The 22,224-nt window shown below is 33.1% G+C and overlaps 1 protein-coding gene across 2 annotated transcripts; it reads left to right on the forward strand.

Annotated features, from left to right (window-relative positions):
• Positions 1–12,470: 12,470 nt before the first annotated feature.
• LOC148619869 (uncharacterized) lies at positions 12,471–16,787 on the forward strand. 2 transcript variants are annotated; one of them, XM_088576964.1, is made up of 5 exons: positions 12,471–12,681; positions 14,270–14,380; positions 14,909–15,064; positions 15,394–15,487; positions 15,987–16,787. In XM_088576964.1, the coding sequence occupies exons 2-5, from the start codon at positions 14,338–14,340 to the stop codon at positions 16,069–16,071; spliced, it is 378 nt and encodes a 125-aa protein (XP_088433090.1). In that variant the 5' UTR covers positions 12,471–12,681; positions 14,270–14,337; the 3' UTR covers positions 16,072–16,787. The 2 variants fall into 2 exon arrangements, with proteins under 2 accessions (XP_088433090.1, XP_088433091.1); XM_088576965.1 differs by lacking the exons at positions 12,471–12,681; positions 15,394–15,487; positions 15,987–16,787 and adding an exon at positions 15,256–15,385 and having other exon boundaries at positions 13,445–14,380.
• The last annotated feature ends 5,437 nt before the right edge of the window (positions 16,788–22,224 follow it).

Below are 22,224 nucleotides of genomic sequence, written 5' to 3' on the forward strand. Positions count from 1 at the left end.
ATTGCATCTATACCTTTGTTGTCAAACGGTAGTGGTAGACATGATCGTTTTCCTTCATTTTGACCTTTCACACAAACTGATTTAAAGAGTCTGTGGAAACCAATATCCAAAATTATGGCAGCAAGTCTGTATAATGATGAGGTAGGGTCAGACACAGAAGTGTCAAGACTTGTTTTGAAAATGGAGTTTAGTAGAGTGAGAGGTACAGAATAGAGTTGGGTTCTAATGTGATGAAGTCCAAGAGGTTTTTGTATGAAGGGAAAGAGACCATCTATGGAGACATCATGCATCTTAGGTGACGTATAGTGGCGATGGCCATGACTCCTTACCCGTCTTTGATTTTTGTCAAATAAATTCATCACATTTATGCTATTGTTATATTGGCTTGACAGGTTTCCTATACTTTTGGTGTTGTCATAAGGTATTGCAGTACCTAGTTTGCGTATTCGGTACTCCTCTCATTTCCTACGTATACTGCCTATTCCCCATTTCCTCATCACCCCAAATAAACCATTGGCCCTCACTCCTATGCCTATGACTCCTTACCCGTCTTTGATTTTTGTCAAATAAATTCATCACATTTATGCTATTGTTATATTGGCTTGACAGGTTTCCTATACTTTTGGTGTTGTCATAAGGTATTGCAGTACCTAGTTTGCGTATTCGGTACTCCTCTCTTTTCCTACGTATACTGCCTATTCCTCATTTCCTCATCACCCCAAATAAACCATTGGCCCTCACTCCTATGCCGCATATCTGTCTGGCCATTCATACCACATATTCTAATTTCTAATCAACTCAATTATTATCCAGTAAAATCAATGTTTTTGCTTTTTGGTTTTTTTCGTAAAGAAAAATAAATCTTTCAAACCACAATGTAATAAGCATGACTAATGAACATTTCGTATTGTGAGATGATGAATAATGATAGAGAATGATACATGAGAAATACGGCATAGGGGTAAGGGGCGATGGTTTTTGTGACATGAAGAAATGGGGAATAGCACTATACATTTACTATAATTGAAGATAAATATTATGGTATTAATAACGTTGATAATGAATAGTCTTTCAAGCAGTTCAACACCTCTAATTTGAATATAAACAAATGCTAGCTTACAATATTTATTCAGGAGACGTTTCGTTAATTGAATTGCTTTTTAATCAAATGTATTTTGCTGTATATCGTCGCAGATGGTTAGCATTTCAATTATTCTACCTGTACTTTAAGGAAGGCAATTTAGTTTGACGAGAAGGAAATCGACTTGGTTTCAAAGTAAAACAACTTGCAACTTAATGGGAAGAGAATTTGCACAGCTAAGCAGGTTGAAAGGTTGGACAGGTGGAATTTATTTGAATACCAATTGGATGCACTTTGAAGGTATGTCGCAAAAAAAAACATGGTGTCATTTACAAAATATACTACCAGTCAGACGATCAGATAATGAATATCCTCCTTTCATCTTTCCGCCATTTTATATTGCTAACTCGATATTGCATAACAATAATTTTGTAGTTGTTGATGATTATACGGTAGGTTCTTAGCATCAAGTTTTGTAGCCACGTAAAATGGCATATAGAAAAAGCCTATCGAATGGTCTGCGCTAAATCAATTAAAAAGGTGGCAGTCTGATGACAGGATTTTTTTTGCTGTGAGCAAGCACAATGAAATCTAGATTAAGTTAAGGTTAACAGCAAAACTAGCTTCCCTGTGACTGATAAAAACAGTTTTTAAAATGTGAAATATCTACATTAGTGTTAATCTGTAAAAAAAACCATTTATTTAAGATAAGCAACATCCAAAATATGGACAGTTTTCTATGATGTATAAAATATAACAGTAGCGTATGAAAAGAAACGAAACATTGCTGATGCCTCATTGTATTGGACTTTAATAAATTGTATTATAAGATTTGCTGGCATATATATAAAAGTTTTGTTTGGGTTTTGTTAATTTCTATGTATACTCGACGTCACATACAACACATTTTCGAATTGAAGTTCTATTTTTTAAACTGTTGGGACTTACCGCTAGAGTTGTCTCTCTTTTATTTAATATGAAGATAGTTCGCATATATGCATGACGTGTTAGTACCAACCAGTCGCTTATTAGCTTTAATCATGCGTAACAAATTCTTACGGGAAAATCCCATACTAATATCCGCCATGTTGGTTTCTACGGGACGATTTGTTCATAAACGAAGTTCGTAAGTTCCCGTCGAACTCCGGTGACAATCGTCTGCTTGATCAACAACTCGGTATTGTACGTTGTTCGCGTAAAATAAATCCGAGATTTCCGAAATAACGCCGAAATGCATTCTGGGTCCTTCGGTTTTTGGACACACCATTTAAACATAAACAACATCTCCTAGCAACCCGATCACTGTAAACATGGCCGATTTTTTACAATGTAAATATTGCCACCAAGAATTAAAATCTGACCGGAATTTAACGATTCAATGTTTAGGGAGAAGCCGTTTGGCTAAACGAATGAGCAAGTCATTTAAGACAATTTAAACGACGGTAGGTGTCAATAAAGTCGTAGAAAATATTTTTATTCAAATTTTTACAGAATGTTATTTATGTGACGCCGAGTATAATGTAATAATTTACATAGGTCACTGAAATTGATTTTGTGGATTCTTAATGTATGGGGTTTCTACAATATCGTATACAAATTATGTAGGGATTTTTTTTAAAAGAAAATTGAAATTTGTGCTACATTATATTACAAATATTTAAGATTTTTTTCAAGTACTTATCTCATCCTAGAAAGAGGCTTTTATTCTTATAAATGATTACAATTTATACATACATATTTTTATGTCAAAATGCTTTTGAAATTATTTATAATTTTGCTTAAAAATAATTTCAAACACAGTTTCGCCCATTGTAAATACATACCTCTGTATGATGGTGCGACGATATGACAAGATGCTCCGTTTAAATGGTGTGATCTACCTGAACAAGAACGTACACCACTGAATAATTATATAAAAAGAAGATACAATTATCTAGCTTTTAATTAATTCCAGGTTGCTTCCAAGTACTATTCTTTGCAGGAACAAAAGTTCACAACCTTAGCAGGTCTTCGGATGCAGATATAATTTGCTCAAATTTTTGCAAAAGTTATGTATTCTTTGCATATAAGGTAACCATACTACTCATTTAGTATATATAACACTTTTTTGAAAATTTCTTTTAACACAACTTGAACATCAAAAACTAGTCTTACACACATAAGCAGTATCTAAAGTGGGCGTTATATTCGATCTTGTAGTAACTGTTTGAATTTAACAAATCATACCATCTAATGATATATAAACTGTTAAGAAATTTAAAAGAACAAACTGACTTTCAAATTAAGAAAATATTTTTTGTTCACAAGTAATTAATGATTTTCGTTTTTCTTCCACGTTTATTCCCCTTTTCAATGCAAATATTATTTGAAAAGTGACATTTAGCAAGTTGTTCGTTATACATCAGGTCACACCTCAATATTTGAATCGCTTGGCCATCCTTTCTTTACAAAAGAAGAATTAATGAATAAATGAACCTGATCTACCTTTGGTCGAGATATTTGGGCGACCAGTCGGTCCATTTGGCATTTGATGAACAAGTAACTATACCTATAAAGGCTGAATATTAATATTACCTGATACATACATTTGGTCGAATAAACCCATAATGCAAAGATACACATTTCAGTGTAAATTGTATCCGTGTTTCTGGTAAAGTGCGATACTCCAGGTGAAACTGCAATATATGAACTAGTTGTTTCAATCCTCCTAAAATTGTAAGCAAATACACCTTATCTGTTCTTTGGTCAAGAATTTGTTTGGGCGAAAAGTCGGTAAACTTATGACCTGATAAATAAATTTGGCTGAATAAACCCATATATGTTGTTATTCAAGTATACCTATTTCAGGTGTTTCTTGTATAGCTTTTACATTGTTTATACAGATCGTTGGTATGTTGCTGTAAGCATCATACATCACGTATAATCATTTTGTTGATTCTTTACTCCCTTGTGTGTGGTACAAATTGTCCTGTTATTTCATGGTTCGAAATGGTAGAATTTTAATGTTAAAGGGGTATAAATTAATATTATTATATTCATGAAATAAAAGTACGATGTATGTCTAATGCAAATATGAAAACTTTATTCAGATTTGGTACACTTAGAATATATAAATAATACTAAGGTTTTTGAACCTTTAGTAATGTGTTGCCACAGTTGACTAAAAAATAATTTAAATTGTAGCAACACTGTTGTGTTATTTACAACTATATCATTTCTTGTTATACAATTTTATTACCACCCAGGAAACGCTTTGTTTTGAGAAAAATGGAAGGATAGTAGAACATTACTCACACCACCTGTAAAATCTTTATAAAAAATTGTGTCTGGCCGAGTTATGCTCACATGCGTCAATTTACGCGCTGTGTTTGGTACTTTACTAATGTTCTTGATTTTCATTTTTTGTGTATTGGCTGTTTAAACTTTATTTTGTGTAAATGGCTTTGTATAATTCTATATTCGTACATAATGTGTCTTGTTTTCATTTGTTTTTGAGTATGCTTTTTCAGTGTTTCAGTGAAATTATTTATATATTGTTGGTATGTCTTAATTGCATCTTTCTCTCTTGATGTACCTTATTGTTGGTTTATAACTTCTATAAGTGATTGGTAGCTTTTGAACGCACACTTTGCTTTTAAATGAAAATACAATAGTATTGTGACAGTCTCTTATACTGTACCTGTAGGGATGTTTAAAGTGTTAAAGCATAGATTTTTCGGTTTGTTTGAATGGTGTGTACAGTAGATGATGTACGTGCTTTTTGTAGCATGGAGGATTTATAATTAATTGTGATAAGAAAAAGAATCACATAAATCATTCATACTCTGACACTCCGACTTATTCAGCATATCAAAATTGATATTTCCTATAACAAGTATAATGTCATAATTTTCATAATATTTGTCTTTATTTTTATTCAAATGTTCTTAAAACAAAGATTAGTCAGAAAGAGATGAAAGTTTGAATATTCCCAATTGTTGTTAACTTTTTATATTTTTCAAATGTTTCCTTAGATCTTACACTCAATATCTTGTCGTCTGTCCATACATTGGACTCCCATTGATCGCCTTCAGCTGACAGTTTTCATCCAGGTGGGGGTGTTTTCTCTTTGTCCATTTTTCATATCGTTCAGTATATCAGTAAAATGTTTTTCTTTTTAGCATTGTATATTATATACATTTATCTACATTGACGCATATAAACCCATAATTAATTGCAATTAATAGAAAAATAGCACATTCATCATTTATGCTATAACATTTTGATATAAATAGCATATCCAAATTATATTTTCCTATCATGAGTAGCACAATTGTGTCTATATTTTAAGAACATGTTCTTTAGAAATAAATCAGAAATAGATGGATGTTTGTAAACTCATTGATAAACATGTTTGAGTGTTGAAGAAAGAAAAAAAAGATTTCAAAATATAAATCAGGGAAGTAAACACTATTACATATATAACACATCCATATTTCATCAGACTCGTTTATCTTCATGTATTAAGTATAGTTCATCAGACTTGCTTTTCTTCATGTCTTAAGTATAGTTCATCAGACTCGCTTATCTTCATGTATTAAGTATACTTCATCAGACTCGCTTATCTTCATGTTTTTTCATCAGACTCGCTTTTTCCCATGTACTAAGTATATTGCATCAGACTTGCTTTTTCCCGTGTATTAAGTATAGTTCTTCGGACTTGCTTATCCTTATGCATTCGCTAGCTGAAATGTGTGCACATTAAATGTGCCACCAATAATTGCAAGCCTCACATATAACACCTCTGTAATGCATTTAGTTGCCATCAAATTTTTAACTTTATCTGTTGATTTCGTATCTATTTTATTATATCTACCTGAACAAAGATTTTGTCCTTGTCAAACTGAAAAGTTTAATAACTGAAACAAGCAATTTGCAATTTTTAAACCATTAAAGGAGAAAAGATGTATTTGTTATAACAATTCTGGTAGTAATGAAAAAGTAACAAAGGACAACACATGTCAGGGCAGCTGCTTCTGTGGAGGAAAGTTTTACTATAGAGTTTATCAACATACTTCAGGTACGTTTATTTAGTGAAGGGTAACTTTCAGTTGTAGTTTTGAGACATACAATATAATATAATTACATAACTACATAAAAAAACAGTCAAGGACTACAAATCATTTCATGAATTAACTCATGTAAACAATAGTTTGATCCAAATTATATTGGAGACAGTAAACATTTGATGACAATCTCTGACAAATGAAGTAATAACTTCATATTTTTAGTTTTATGTTTTCATCAAATATTGTATTTTAAAAAAAATAGAAGCTTCTCTTTGTTGAAAGATGAAAAGTCCAAATCTAAATGCCAAATTTCATATATTAATATAGGGAAACTAGTGAATGACACAGATCAACAATTGAGGTGTTCAACAAGGTTAAAACATAATAACAGTTCTTTCCTCAAAGCTGTAGAGTGCACTTCATGTACAAACTTAACTGGTGCGTAAAATGAATTAAAATTTGCTGAATGCGGTCTAAGTGAATATGCGGATTTACAAGTTGAATACTGATTTTGCTTGTTCAACGAAATTGAAATATTGATGATGATCTCCCTTCCATTCATCGTTTACTTTTAAGCGAATGTTTTATGACATGAAGATTTTCAAAGTCATGTAACTTCGAGATTAACATATTGATAAAGTAATACACTTTGAAAATTGCACATGGTTACATATTTACAAACAAATCACTGTTCGTCAAACGAATATTTTGTCAACATAGTTAATAAAGTGATCAATAATTCGTAATTTCAAGCAAAATACCTATATCAATGATATTAAGATAAACACAATGTCAGTTGGAATAATTGCAATTTTGCGACACATGCATTTTGAGCAATGATAAAATTTAAGCAACAGTTTCTGAAATCGTCTATCCTCATAATGAACTACAAATATCCAATTAAATGAGTGTTGTCTATAAAAATTCGTGTACATTTTGTTTGTTATTAAATAGGTAAATGCACTGGTATTTTAAGGAAAACTTACTTATTAGAAACTCATAACTCTACACCTGAAGACTTAGAAAGTAAGTGCCATGGAAATTAGCAAGTTTGTAGTTCAACATCTTAAACAGTTTTGTATAATGAGACGAAATCACACACACACACACACACACACACACACACACACACATTAGTAAGTGCTTACAAAACAATGATGAGCTTTTCTACATGATATCAATTAGTATTTAATCATATATTACGTAAAAGCAATATGCTGCATCCTTATTGAAATATTGTTATTGTTTACGACTTTTGTCCGTTTGTATCAATCATTAGTATGGATATGCATTTGTAGGTCATATATCCAGATTGCATAATTTTCATTGTCTATTAGTTCGGAAAAAGGAAGGTCAATACATAACAGTAGGACTGAACTGCAATGAACTACACTATTGTATTTGAGATCTACACTCAACAGAAAGTAAGTTTGCACAATACAATGTCAAATATTTCATCTCAAGCATTCATGATACTATACGTAATCAAAAACATTTGCTTATATTACAAAGCGTATAACTTTATAGACGGTGCAAATTAATTTACGAAGACTTTATATTTGAGGAACCCGGAAATGAATGTTAATTACATCATCTTCAATCTTCGTTATGAGATATTTTTATTTTATAAGTAATTACACTGTACTGGATATAAAATCATTCTTTCATTGACCTATTGTCATTTTGTATGAATTTTTATATTTCCCAGTAATCATAAATTATATAAGAATATGACATATTTCTACAGATCATTTTTTGAAACAGCGTTATTTAAACCAAATATTAACAAATTACTCATAAACTACAAGTAACTGCTAGAAAAAAAAGGTGTCATCGAGACACTGTTCTTCATAGAACGATATATTCAAATTTGTTCGTCATCTTGGTACTACACATCACTTCAGAATCCCGTTGGGATGAGATCTTTACCCTACCTGTGTACCTGTTCAGTACTCTTGCGGTTTTTGTTTAATATCAACTAATTACTCTGTTTAGTTTTCTATTTATTTTTAACAAATTATATCAACGTGTTACAACATGAGCAATATCATCAATGCAACTGCATTAGGGCGTCTCATCTATTTTCTTTAAACAATTAGTTAGAGAAACCATCAAAAGCTGTCTTTGTCGTTTTCTTTACTTACGGGCAGTGTCCCTTTCAAGATATGCATAGTTAAATTTCTTGTTTTGTTTCGGCTGATAATGATGCTAATGGGTATATTTCGCTCTGTCCAGAAAATTTAGCATAATGACCGAATATCAATTAATTCAAATGATGCACCTGTTCAAAGTCAAGAATTTTTCGCCACCGTTTGTCTCGTTTCGTATTCATCTCCCGCTCCTAAAAAATGACATTAAAAAAATGTGACAGAATTTGAAAATCAGGAATTTTTTTCACTTCAGTTTCTTGTATTGAGGCATTATGATTTTCAAATCTTTCAATTATAGATAACCAAATAATGTTTCCTCTCTGAAACTGATGTGGCTATGGATTAAGACATGTCTATACACGAAAAAAAGGATAAAATTAGGCCAGCAAAAATCTGGTAAGGAGTAAAAAATAAAATCCTCCAATTTTTGATGAGGGTTCGATGAACTTTACTTGGCCTAAATAAGACATGTTTTTTCTGTAGCCAGGAACTGATGAAGAGCTGCTTCTTTTTTTCAAAACCATACAGAGCACGAGAAAATATAGGACTTGTGCAGGGAAGCAGTCACAATCAATTATGCATGGCCAATCTAGAGTCTATAGCCCTTTTCCTTTCATCTGTGGCAACCTTCAGCACTTGCGTATGGAGTGTTCATATCACAACTCATACGTTATGCCAGAGCTTGCCGAAACTACGCAGACTTTTTGTATCGCACTAGAACTCTAACAAATAGGCTTCTGGAACAGGGATATGTTGCTACAAGATTGAAGTCATCACTACAGAAGTTCTATGGTCGTCATCATGAACTCGTGGATTGTTATGGTGTATCCATCTGCACCATGAAAAAACTGATTTATTCAGCGGGTCATAGTTTTCCTTTCCTTGTTTGTCTGCCCCGGACTTGACTTATTATGAACAACTCGGCGGGTGTTTCTAGAAAAGCAGAGGACGCTTACCCTACTGGTGCACCTGGCTCATGCTCCCAGTTTTCAGTGGAGTTCGAGTTGCTCATTTGCTTTTTTTACTTTGTGTGTATGTCTGTCTTCCATGTCTGGTCTTTGTCCCTGGATTACATTCTTTTGATTACCGCTATAACCTTGGTTCCCTTGATTACTCCTTTTTTTATCCCAAAATATATCAATTAGGCAAGAAGCAATATATGAGTAAATTCATGATTGTACATTATATCTATCTAAAATTCTTGCACACTAAAAGGGGGAGAGGAGACAACCATGGAGTATTTCTTGTATGTTTATTGAAGGATGGTGAGAGTGTTGAATTGTAGATGAATTGGCGTTTGGTACTTTTGTAGAGTCCTTTGGACAATCTTTACAATTTGACAAAGATTCCAAAGTGTCTTAGTACCTTCTAAAGTGCATTTCTGTGAACTATGCAAAAAGGCCTTCTTGAAGTCAACAAAGTTTATGTAGAGGGCGGATTGCCATTCTATTTACTCCTCAATAATGACCCGTAATGTGGCCATTTGGTCAATACATGATCGACCGCATCGAATTCTTGAGAGTAGCTGACTTCCTCTCCAGTTTTTGGCAGTTGCTCAGGTCGCCCTTCTTTGGACATGTTGGAAGCATAATGATGTAGTTTTCAGATGTTTTCAAATCCCTCTAGTTACGCCGAAAATTTTGAAATGTATTCAGGCCTTAGTATCTTTAACCCGACAATAGAAATTAAAAGTTTGAATCATAATAACTTTCAAGGCATTTAAATAAATGGAGATTTGTTTGGCAAAAGTAGTTCTCTACTTCTAGATACTGGTGCGGTTGTTTCATTGGTGAACAAATGAATGGTGCCTTCGGATAAATTTCATACAATGTTACCGAGTTATAAGTACATTTTGTCTGCTACTGGAAAACCTTTAAAAAAATTAGGAACCATTAACTGTGACATAAAAGTGAAAACGGATGCTTCAAAAAATACTGTATATATTGCTGATAATTTGTTATATGATGCTATAATAGGAACTCATATTATGAAAAGTGTGGGACTAGTGATTGATATTCAGAAAAATTGAAGTACGGTAGAACAATATTTTTGTTGAATTCATTGGTAGTGACAAAAGTGTTTCAGATGTTTATTCAGTTCAATTGATTCAGCAACTACAAATTCCAGCAAGGTCTGAAGTGATTTGTAGTGCTAAAATAAAGGGAAATGTAAATGAGAAGACTGGAATGGTTGAACCTAAAATGCAACTGTTCAACTAATATAATAGGTTACCGGCACGTGTCATTACTACAGTTTGCCATGATGAGGTGACAATAAAAATTTTTAATCCTACACAGAAAACCATAAATCTTTATGAAAACACTATCATTGGAAAGTTTGAGGAGATAAGTGAATGTGAAAACATTTTTGAAGTTGATGAAACTCCAGCTGGTATTAATTTTGTTAGTATCACTGAAGATGATGTCAAAGATTATGATATGGTTAATAAGTTACAAATTGATTGGGAGAAACTGCAGAAATCTGAACAGGATAGGATAAGGGAGTTATTGTTGGAATATGATAGTAACTTTACTGTGAATGATGATTATTTAGGAAAAACTGATTTAGTCACTCATCGGATAGATACTCAAATACAATCCCCAATTAAAGAAAGACCATACAGGGTTCCCTTTTCTCAAAGGCAGGGAATTCAGACTCAAATTCAAAATATGTTAAATAGTAATGCAATTCGACCCTGGCATAGTTGGTAGGCATCTCCAGTCATATTTGTTGGCAAAAAGGACGGTACACAAAGATTTTGTGTCGATTGTAGGAAATTGAATGCGATAACATAGAAAGATGTGTACCCATTGCCTAGAATTGATGAAAATGGTAGAGTCATTTAAAAGTGCTAAGTACTTTTCTGTTATGGATGTTGCACAAGGATATTTCCAAGTACCTGTAGCTGGGGAGGACAAGGAGAAAACTGTTTTTAAAACATCAGAGGGTTTATTTGAATTTAATTTCATGACATATGGATTGTGCAAAGGCCCAAGTACATTCTAAAGGTTGATGGATCTGCTATTGGCAGGTATTCAATGGAAAATGGCTTTGGTTTACATTGATGATTTAATTGTGTTTACTGAAACCTTCGAGAAGCATTTGACTAGGCTCAGAGAGGTATTCAGTAGATTGAAGAATGCCAACTTAAAGTTGAAACCAAAGAAATGTGCGTTTGTTCAAACAGAAGTTTCCTTTCTTGGACATGTAGTTTCAGCAGATGGAATCAAACCAAACCCAAGTAAAGTTGAAGCTAATTCCCGAATCCAAGAAATGTAAAAATGTTAAGATCCTTCCTCGTTATAACTTCTTATTATCGGAAATTCATTCCAAACTTTGCAAAGAGGTCATCTGTTTTGACCAGACTTCTAAAGAGGGGATCTGACTTTAATTGGTCCAATGATTGTGATCATGCTTTTATGTTTCTTAAACACGCTTTAGTTACCTCACCTGTGTTGATATATCCTGATTTTACACAAGCTTTTTTATATTATTCTGTGACGCATCTGATTATGGTATTGGAGTAGTTTTGTCACATGCAGCGGATGAAAAAGGAAAAGATCATCCAATCGGATACGCGAGAAAACAATTACGTAAACATAACGGGTGTTTCTAGAAAAGCAGAGGACGCTTACCGTACCGGTGCACCTGGTCCATGCTTCCAGTTTTTAGTGGAGTCCGAGTTGCTCATTTACTTTTGTTACTTTGTATGTATGATTTTAGTTTATGATTTTAATTACTTCATGTTCTTTGTTGTGTGTGTCTGTTTTCCATGTCTGGTCTTTGTCCCTGGATTACATTCTTTTGATTACCGCTATAACCTTGGTTTCCTTGATGACTCTTTTGAACATGTACTGTAAACAAAATTCCCCGCAAAATATTTATGATATGAATTATGTTCTTTTTAACATTTTATGTTTCAAAATAATTATGTATACATAACAATATGAAGTGTAAGGACAATTATAGAAAGTTGTGTTAATCACATTGATCACTGTACCTGTCCTATATAATATGATTCCATTAACACCTCAAAGATAAACAATATTTGGAATACTGGTTAGATATTCTATTTAAAAGAAGTAATTTACAAGTTGATTAAAACTATTTAAATAAGATTATATAAACAAACATTTGCTAGTATCAATTTACAAATTTGCGATTGTGTTTATATTTATAATTTCATACACATTTTTGGCAGATGAAGGTTTTTGAAACTCGATCATGACAGTTGTTCGATGTATGTTAGTATGTCAGTGATGAATGAACCCCGGCCCAGCCGATCTGCACATAGTTACAAGCGTCTTTTACCAAAAGAAAGAGAATTTAAAGTACAACTTACCCAAACCTCGAGAATTGTTATACTGGTAACATGAATTCATCAATGAAGTGTAATGTCTCGGTAAATGCAAACATGACGTGCAATTTCTTCTGCAAGTGCTTTGACGTTTCAAGCTTCTCTCTGACGTCAAAATCTGATACAAAAAATGCTGCCAGTTTTGTTATGCTGTGTTTCTTTATTAAAATGAGGGTTTATTCAATGGTTGATTTCATCGATTAAAAAAACTGATGACTTCATTTAACACAAAAAATATTCTTATGTGTTATTTACAAAGATTATGGTTACTTCCGGAAAAAATTCTCCCAACTTAAAACGTCACGTAGTATGTGCGTGATTAGACATCAACCAGATGTACAAGAAAACTCCTTAACATACCCGCGCAACTACGATCGGTAATTTCAACATGTATTTCAAATTATTATCAAAGGGAGAAAATTTGAAAATAACTTGAAGAGTCGTTGTATTATTGAAAGTTTTTTTTTCGTTTGTTTGTCTCTGGATCTTTATGGTTCGATTATTGTTATTGTTTCGTATGTTTTCGTTTGACTACACAATGATATCGAAGACACACCAATAAATTACCTGTATCATGCGTTTTCTAGAACATTGTAGACCATATTTCATGTGTACATCAAGTAATATTTTCCAAAGGTTATGACTTGAAGATCACAAGTCCTTCAATGCAACGAAACATATAGGCAAATACACACACACTCACAAAACCAAAACGCTTTAACAATCTCATATATTTCGTAACATCATTTGTGAAAGCGCTTTTGTATACCATGACGTAAAAAAGTGCCCAAACGCCCAATACAAAAAGCACAAACAAGTGTGTTTATTTATAGATACGTTTCGTAGTGATTTTAACTCTAAATAACACTTTATAACACCAATGATAAACCAAAATGTGAATGCATATTTTGTATATCCACGCGTGGAAGAGTTTTTATTTGTATTTCTGGCAAAATAATTTTTCAGACCGAATGTTCTGCATTATATGTTTTCTTACTTTCAAAATTTGTCCAAAGTCGCATTGTATGCTCTGGCTTTATGAATTGCAATATGAAGCACAATGAATTATAAATCTTAAATAGTTTGATTCAATCTAAATGTATCCCTGATATCTGTATACTTGTATCATTTTGTTTGTTTCGTAAAACCATTTCAAAAGCGCGTAACTTATATATAAGTACAATGATTTTGTTTTTGCATGAATAAAAATTAAATCTTGATCTTGTTGTAAATTTTGTTGAAAGAAAAACAAGGAGACAAAGAACGGCATTCCTTTACTCATAGATCAAAGCAAAAACAAATGAAAATAACAAATATTATTTATTATAAAAATAAGTACGATTACTAATATACCCACTTAAGGATATATGAGAAACCCGGACCAAAACCAGAGAATATGCACCTGAAGGAAACTTTTGTAGATTATATTTTGCGTAATGGAAAATCATTCTATTTAGTATGTATCAATATTATGTATGTGGGCAAAATAAACATTTGAAATAAAGCCGTATTGTTATGGAATTGGAAGAATTTGCAAATACATACGAATTCACATAAATTCAATTCTGGTCTTAAAGTCTCGTCTAAATTTGAATAACAAAGAGAAAAAAAATATATTTTAATAATTTATCAGAGACAATTTGGTCGACTGACACTAGCGTTAACGTTATCCCGACAACCAGAGAGCATATACAAACATCTATGGAAAGTACAACTGAAGAAACAGAAGCAATAACCACACCAAGTAAATATGTAGTCTTTAATTTGAACTAATACTATCAGTACTACCAATATAAAGTTTTGTTTTCGTTCTTGTTTTGTTTTGTTTTTGTTTGTTTGTTTGTTTGTTTGTTTTTTTTTTTGGTGGGGTTGTATTTTACGACTAACTCTGCTCAACATGGACTGTTATTAGTTTATTAAAACTCATCTGCTACCTAGCTATTTAGTGTTAAATCAGTATAATAAACGGTTCAGTTTGAATTGGTATGTGGTGTTGTATTTTGAATTGGTATTTCAAGTTAAATGTTGACTTAGTACACAACAATTTGTGTCTTAAGGCGGGAATCTGTATTATTTTTTCATATCATCCCCTCTGTAATGATTGACAAACCTGCATTAATCCATATTTTCTATATTTGTTTTCATTCAATGAAAATGAACACGAGCAAGGTCTTTCTCAAGTTTCTGTGTGATTTTAGTATATCAAATCCTATATCATGTAGTATAATGTTGTTAAAAGCTGTATATTGTCGATTCAAAATTGTTCTTACAGGAACGACGATAGAACTGATATCAACAATCAACGTTACTAGAGATGTATCACCAGAGGGTACTTACGAAGTAAAATACGACGCAACGGCAGTTAGCAGTTCATTTTCGATATACAAGAGTGGTGTTACATTGGATACTATTCATCTTACTTCAAATGGTAAGATTTAATGCTACATTTTGTCTTTTCAATTGCCTCGATTCAAAATATGGTACACGATTTTATCAACGTATTGTATTATTGTTTTAATTCGAGAAAAAAATTACTTGAAGATCGGCAAAGGTTTCAGCTATTCTTTGTTGTCTTGAATATTCATATGATAATTTTTGAGATTTTCTGTTCGTTTGTAGGCAAAACTTTACAACCACAATGTTAAAGCAGCACCAAGTATACAGCAGTTGACATGCCTACTATATCTGCCTGCCAGGTGCGCTTGTATACTGTTGGAATGTGGAAGAAACAATTGATAAATTCCAATTTTTTTTTAGAAAATTCTATGATACATGTTATCGTTGGTGCTGTATTAGCATCGGTAGGATTGATATCAGTCGTAATATCTGTATGTGTCTGTTGCAAAGGGAGGTAGGATACTCATTATTATTTTAATATTTTGAGTGTAGAATTTTTTTTATAAAATTTAACGTTCGGACGAAAATGAATAACCCGTGCCCTTACCAACTTTCCCCCGTATTCAAATAATGTTTTGCCAATATATTCATGGTACGGGTAAGTGGACGGGTTATGCATTTTGGCCCGTCCGTATATTTATCAATATATGACTTGAAATGTAGAGAGTAGAACTATTCTTCATTGATTGGACAACTAAATCAATAGATTCGAAAAAAAAAATGTTTGCTTCTATTATTGCTCCAAGCATTTTGAAACGTAAAGCATTAAAACCAGAATAAGTTTATACTGTACAACATATTTATTTATCCCTGTGTATCCCTACGATCCGAGAAACATTTTATTTTTTTCATAAAAAAACTATATTATATTAACTATGATATTTATTTGAAAAGAATCTTTCCGAGAATGATAATCATTTTTTTTATAATAGTCTCGTCTCCATTTATTCCAGACAAAGAAGTACTGTAAACGATTCCGACTACTTCCCGACACACAGAACTTCCGATAGAGTACAAATACAATACATAAATCATTGATGCCATCTTTATTCAGATGTAACAGAGAATCAATATGAAACAGTAACATGATTATAATCATGTAACAGCTTACTTGTATCAGTATTGACTGAATGTCAATTCTTTAAAACGAATAATGAACACGAATAAACTTCATCGTCAAAGAGTTTATCATGTTTTGTAAAGTGCTTTATTTGAACAATGTATGATTAAGTTGTAATTCTTTGTTCGCATAAGCAACATTGTCTGTATGTTCACTTGTATGCAAATTGTCGTCTTTTTTAAGAAAATATTAATTTCAATTTGATCATTTGTTGTTTAATTATCAGAATATCAGAGTTTTAAGAATAATGATATGTGTTAAGTTTTTTTTTTTATAAAAAAGTATAAACTTAATTCCTATATGACTTGAAACAAATGTTTGGAATACATATGATTGATTCTACTACTAGAAATCTTAATCAACGTCAAAGTATAATGCAAAAAGGTTTTGTTTTGTTTTGTTTTTTTTTGTTTTTTTGTTTTTTTGTTTTAATTTGTTTTGTTAGATGTATGGACTTTCGATTACACTATCTTTTGCAGGTGGAAGGATTTTTTTATACCTGGTATAAAAGTTTTATGATCGTCATCATGATTGCGGAGAACGTTACGGTGTATCCATCTGCAACGTGGAACTTGATTTTGTCAACGAGGCATAATTTTCCTTTTTTTTTCGTCTAACCTGAACTAACTTGACTTTTCTTGACCAACTCGGTGGGTGTTTCTAAAAAAGCTGTGGACGCCTTCCCAACCGGTGCATCTGGTTCATGCTTCCAGTTTTTTAAGTGGAGTCCGAGTTACTTATCTTATGAACTTTTGTTCCTTTGCATGTTTTGGTTGTTTTATGTTCTTTTGTTGTGTGTGTCTGTTTTCCAAGTATGGCTCTGGGTTACAGTGTTTCCTTGAGGCAAGTTTGTGCTTGAATAGATAAAATCGAGAAGACATAAAAATAAACAAACATATTTTACTTACGACGACAACGATATTTCAACTGACGATAGCATTAATTTTGAAAACAAATTTAGTTTTTGTTATAAATCATCACTCTAGGTAATGCTGTTCTGTTGCAAAGCTATTGCTCTCTCTCTCTCTCTCTCTCTTATTTTGTTTATTACATTATTTACCTCTTTAAAGGTTTCATAAATATGTGACTAATTGAAATAAAGTAAAGAAAGTACTAGAATTAATGTAAGTTGAAATAAAAACTATGTTAGAAAAAAAAGACTTTTTGGCAGTTTGCTATTAATTCAGTTGATCCTAGAGTATAATTAGAAGAAAAAAAAATAAACTAAGAAACATGTGTCCATGTTCATACTACAATATATAAACATGAATGAAGAATTCGTGAAAATTAGTTCAAGTTGATAAACGTCAGGGGATTTTGACCAAACCTTCCGCCTAATTAAACCTAATGATAATGCTATATTTATTTTTCTTCCACTCAAACGAACTGCATAATGTGAAAAGTTCTTTCATTTTCATTTACAACCAAGTGATGGGAAGAAAACAATAAAAATGACATGATAATTATTATCAGTTGGATATCATTCAATCTGATTAAAACTAGCTCTTGTAAGTTGTTCATTACTTTCCTGCATTTTTTTTGCTGGACGCAGTCGGTATTGAGTTTGCTTTGACATCACGTGACACCCATGATGCTTACCCATGGTAACGTAACCGATGGAGCTTACAACCTTACATTTCATTAGACAAATGTGATAGCAACCGTGATATTCAAGGCTCAATAAGGGGATATTTATGTCCGGTATATTTGAATTTAAAAAAAAGGATGTTGAATAATTGAAAATAACTTACTTTTCGGACCAATTAAATAATTACGAAACATTTGTAGCAAAGTGATCACAAAGTTCATTAGAATAAAATCTAAATCGGATATAGAATTAACAATGCGAGAAAATGCGTCGGGTATCTTTTTTTTTTAAAGATAGTACTTGTTTAATATTAGATATTATCTATCAGTATACTCATTTGATTTTTCGACAAACATAACTCACATATGTGTATCGGAAGGTTAATTCTATTGTCGTGGTAAAGTTTGGTAATACTTCATTCTTAGCAATATACAGATTTATAATAATACGTGGGTAGTCTCTTGATGTCAACATTTTAATTACATATGTATTGGCATATCAAAATGTTCCGGGTGTCGGGCCCCAACAATTTTGTAAGTTTCGCGTTGAATTATTGCCAAAAATAGATATATTGATATCCTGATATACTCTCCAGTGCCTCCCCTAACTGCACTTATCCTTCATGTACACACCTTTTTTTTCGCCCCACTGGAATCCCGTTCTGCGACTGATATGGCTAATGATAAAATGAGTATAATTAATATTGCATGTACTTGAACATGTGCATTGAATACACAAATTTATACTAATTTATTCAATTGTATGGTAAACTTTTTATGATTATCCCTAAAGCTTTCTTTTAAAGGGAGAAAGGATTGTTTGTTTGTTTGTTGGGGTTTAACGTCCGAGCAGCAATATTTCAGCTATATTCAGACAATGAACATGAAATGAAAAAAAGGATGGGTCACAAGGATAATAGGGTGGACAAAATTTTGATTGCCACTGGAAAAAGGGGGGATGGGTAAGGTCGGGCAATTTAGCCTCCTGTGGCGGAGCGTAAAGGTTCCTACTCCTATCGAATACCACAGCAGGGTTCTTTAACGTGCGAGGAACGTGGCATATTTCCCAACACGGTGCACCACTATGGTTTGCGGTCAGCTTTTCCGTATTATAGCCTGACAACCCCAGCATGCAACACGCCAGGGTACCCCATTCCACCACCTGGGGCACACATCTCAGTTGCTCTGTGGGCAGAGCGCCTATCCCCCGGCTAGCTTTCTGAAAAGATGCCACAATCCTGGCACGTTAAAGAACCCTACTGTGGTATTCTCCCGGAGTAGGAACCATAGGGCTCCGCCACAGGAGGCTAAATTGCCCGACCGTAGCCACCACTCCATATTTCCAGTGGCAATCAAAATTTGTCAACCCCATTGTCCTTGTGTCCCATCCCTCTTTCATTTCATCATCATTTCATGTTCATTTTATCACCAATTTCATGTTCATCGTCTGAATATAGCTGAAATATTGCTGCTCGGTCGTTAAACCCCAACAAACAAACAAAACTACAAAATGTTTCATCTTCCGTTCAAAATAAACAGTTCATGTTACTTTAAAATGCCCTAAAAGATCATATTTGTCCGAAATTTGAGGGATATTCATCACCTTGGCTATCCATTCAAAGATAATGATGAAATTTTTAAGTGATGAATTTAACTTTTCAACTTATTTTTCATATAAGGAACCTTTATCGCCGTTAAATTTTATTTGTTTATTAAAATAAAAGGCACAATTATAAAAGGCTATTTCCGAATATTCTTTCTAAAGGTCCCAAGAACCGTGAACCACGCTCCATAAAGTAGAATTATAAAGTTCTTATTGATGCCGTAGAGGACTATGCAAGAAAACTTGATAAAACGATAACATGAAGACATTGTTTCTCGGTCAGAGTGGTTAAAGGCCGTGAAGAAGAGATTGTGGAAAACCATAACCCTGTGCTATCCTCTTTTGGTTTCTCTACGATGATCGTGATTTACCGTCTATGAACTGGATTCTTAAACTCCACAAGAATCCATACACACAACGTTTCATAGCTGGATCTGCAAAATGTACCACCAAAACTCTCTCAAAACTTTTAACTTCTATACTCACAACAATCAAAGAGGGTCTGCAACACTTGTTACTCCTGTAGTGGTATTAATTCAATGTGGATCCTGAAAGATTCGAAAGATCTTTTGGACACAATCAGTTAAAGACTATTATCTAAATATAATAGCATTAAAACCTATGGTTTTTCAACACTGTATACTTCTATTCCCCATATTCAGTTAAAATCTCGATTCAAAAACATTCTCCATTGTTGCTTTTCCAAACAAGATGGTACACCTAGATACAAATATATAGTTCTTGGTAGAGATTCCTCATACTTTGTAAGAAATAATTCCAAATCATCTTCCAAATATACAGAGAAAGATGTTCACAAAATGCTGGAATTTTTAATCGACAACATATTTGTCCAGTGTGGTGGAGGTGTTTTTTTTTCAAAAAACGGTCAGCATTCCAATGGGAACAAATTGTGTTCCTTTACTTGCTGACCTATTCCTTCACTCTTATGAGGCTGACTTTATAGCTGATCTGATCAGAAAGAAAGTATATCGTTTGGCTAGATCCTTCAATCTCAGTTTCCGCTATAAAGATGACGTATTATCTTTAAATAATCCTAATTTCGGGGATTTGATACATCGCATCTACCCAAAAGAACTTGAGATACTACAGACACTGTAAAGTCAGCCTCATATCTTGACCTACACTTAGAAATCGATGGTAAAGAAAAACTATTGATCAAACCTTACGACAAACGTGATGACTTTTCATTCAGAATTGTCAACTTTCCTTTCATATGTGGCAACATCCCTTCAGCACCTGCGTATGGAGTGTTCATATCACAACCCATACGTTATGCCAGAGCTTGCCGAATGTACGCAAACTTTTTGTATCGCTAGAACTCTAACAAATAGGCTTCTGGAACAGGGTTATGCTGCTACAAGATTGAAGTCATCACTACAGAAGTGTTATGGTCGTCATCATGAATTTGTGAATCGTTATGGGGTATCCATCTGTGCCATGAAAACTGATTTATTCAACGGGTCATAGTTTTCCTTTCCTTGTTTGTCTACCCCGGACTTGACCTTTGTATGAACAACTCGGCGGGTGTTTATAAAAGCAGAGGACGCTTACCCTACCGGTGCACCTGGTCAATGGTCCCAGTTTTTAGTGGAGTCCGAGTTGCTCATTTGATTTTGTTACTTTGTATGTATGATTTTAGTTACCTTATGTTCTTTGTTGTATATTTCTGTTTTCCATGTCTGGTCTTTGTCCCTGGATTACATTGTTTTGATTACTGCTATAACCTTGGTTCACTTGATTATTCTTACAAGTAAAAGCTAACAAATGGAGGCCGCCAAGTACGTTTTATCAACAATTCTTGTTATCACCTGGATAAATTTGTTCAATGATATTTGAAGTTGATGAACTTATGTAACACCCACCAAACGGAGAAAACCATGTCTTCGTGGACAGATACAGGACAAGCATCAAGAGCCGACCATGGGGTATCGCCAGGGTTTATGGCAAAGGGGAGGCCATTTCAACCCAACCACTGACTGGGTCAATGCAATTTGTAGATATTGGGAGGTTCGAATAATGCTGAAAATTCAAAACACCAATAAATTGTTACGGCGTCTGCGTTTCGGGACATCAGGTTTAGTTAGGCGGAGACAATGGAAAAGATTATGTCGTGAACATGAATTTTACCGTAATAAAATCATTTCAGGTTTCTATAAAAACAGTATCTCGGGTTTGCAGCTTTCGCAGGTTGATAAATTATATGGGACAGTACGTAGAATCTTACAAGAGGACGAAGACATAACCACATAACCAAAAGAAAACTAATTACAACTAATGAAACTTGCGGAAGGAAACATGTTGATTATATTTGCAATGGCTTATCTTTGGCTTTTAAAATTCCAAGCAATTTGTAAAATTGAAATCTAAACCCACTTATAGTCGAACAAAGTGTTCTGTTAGAACTAAGGATTTTACTATTCTAGCTAATAATAATCCCGAATTATCGCCTTACATTCGCTATTGCCCACGTATAACAAATATATACTCCATGACACGATAACAATTAAACAGTGTTTGACCCATGGTTTAAAATAACGAACTTTTTTTGCAATGTTTAAACTTAAGAATAAATTAATTGAATATTAGGAAAATGAACCATCGAAAAAGATATACTAGTACAACTTTCATGTTTCCATGACGGCTATTGCTAGCCTTTCAAATAATAGTTCTTGGAAAACAAACTGCACCACATTTAGAGTAGGAAATCAATGTACCTGTAGTAAGTCTTTTTACTGCGAAGAAACTGTTCATTAACTTTCAATAAATTTTAATTGGTACAAGATGATATGCTGTCTGAACATTCACTGGAAGAAAATGCTTATATCAATACGTCGGTAATTTTGTGTTGCAAAGCAGATCT

Source organism: Perna viridis, chromosome 4, assembly GCF_037379345.1.
Source record: "Perna viridis isolate PV_CMFRI_1.1 ecotype Kerala chromosome 4, ASM3737934v1, whole genome shotgun sequence".
In the NCBI taxonomy this organism is placed as follows: domain Eukaryota; kingdom Metazoa; phylum Mollusca; class Bivalvia; order Mytilida; family Mytilidae; genus Perna; species Perna viridis.

Bases quoted from the DNA above. Each gene is read 5' to 3' on its own strand.
- LOC148619869 (XM_088576964.1), top strand. From the start codon at position 14,338: ATGGAAAGTACAACTGAAGAAACAGAAGCAATAACCACACCAA. The intron at 15,065-15,393 runs GTAAGATTTAAT...ATTTTTTTTTAG, and splicing joins TATTCATCTTACTTCAAATG to AAAATTCTATGATACATGTT. The intron at 15,488-15,986 runs GTAGGATACTCA...CATTTATTCCAG, and splicing joins TGTGTCTGTTGCAAAGGGAG to ACAAAGAAGTACTGTAAACG.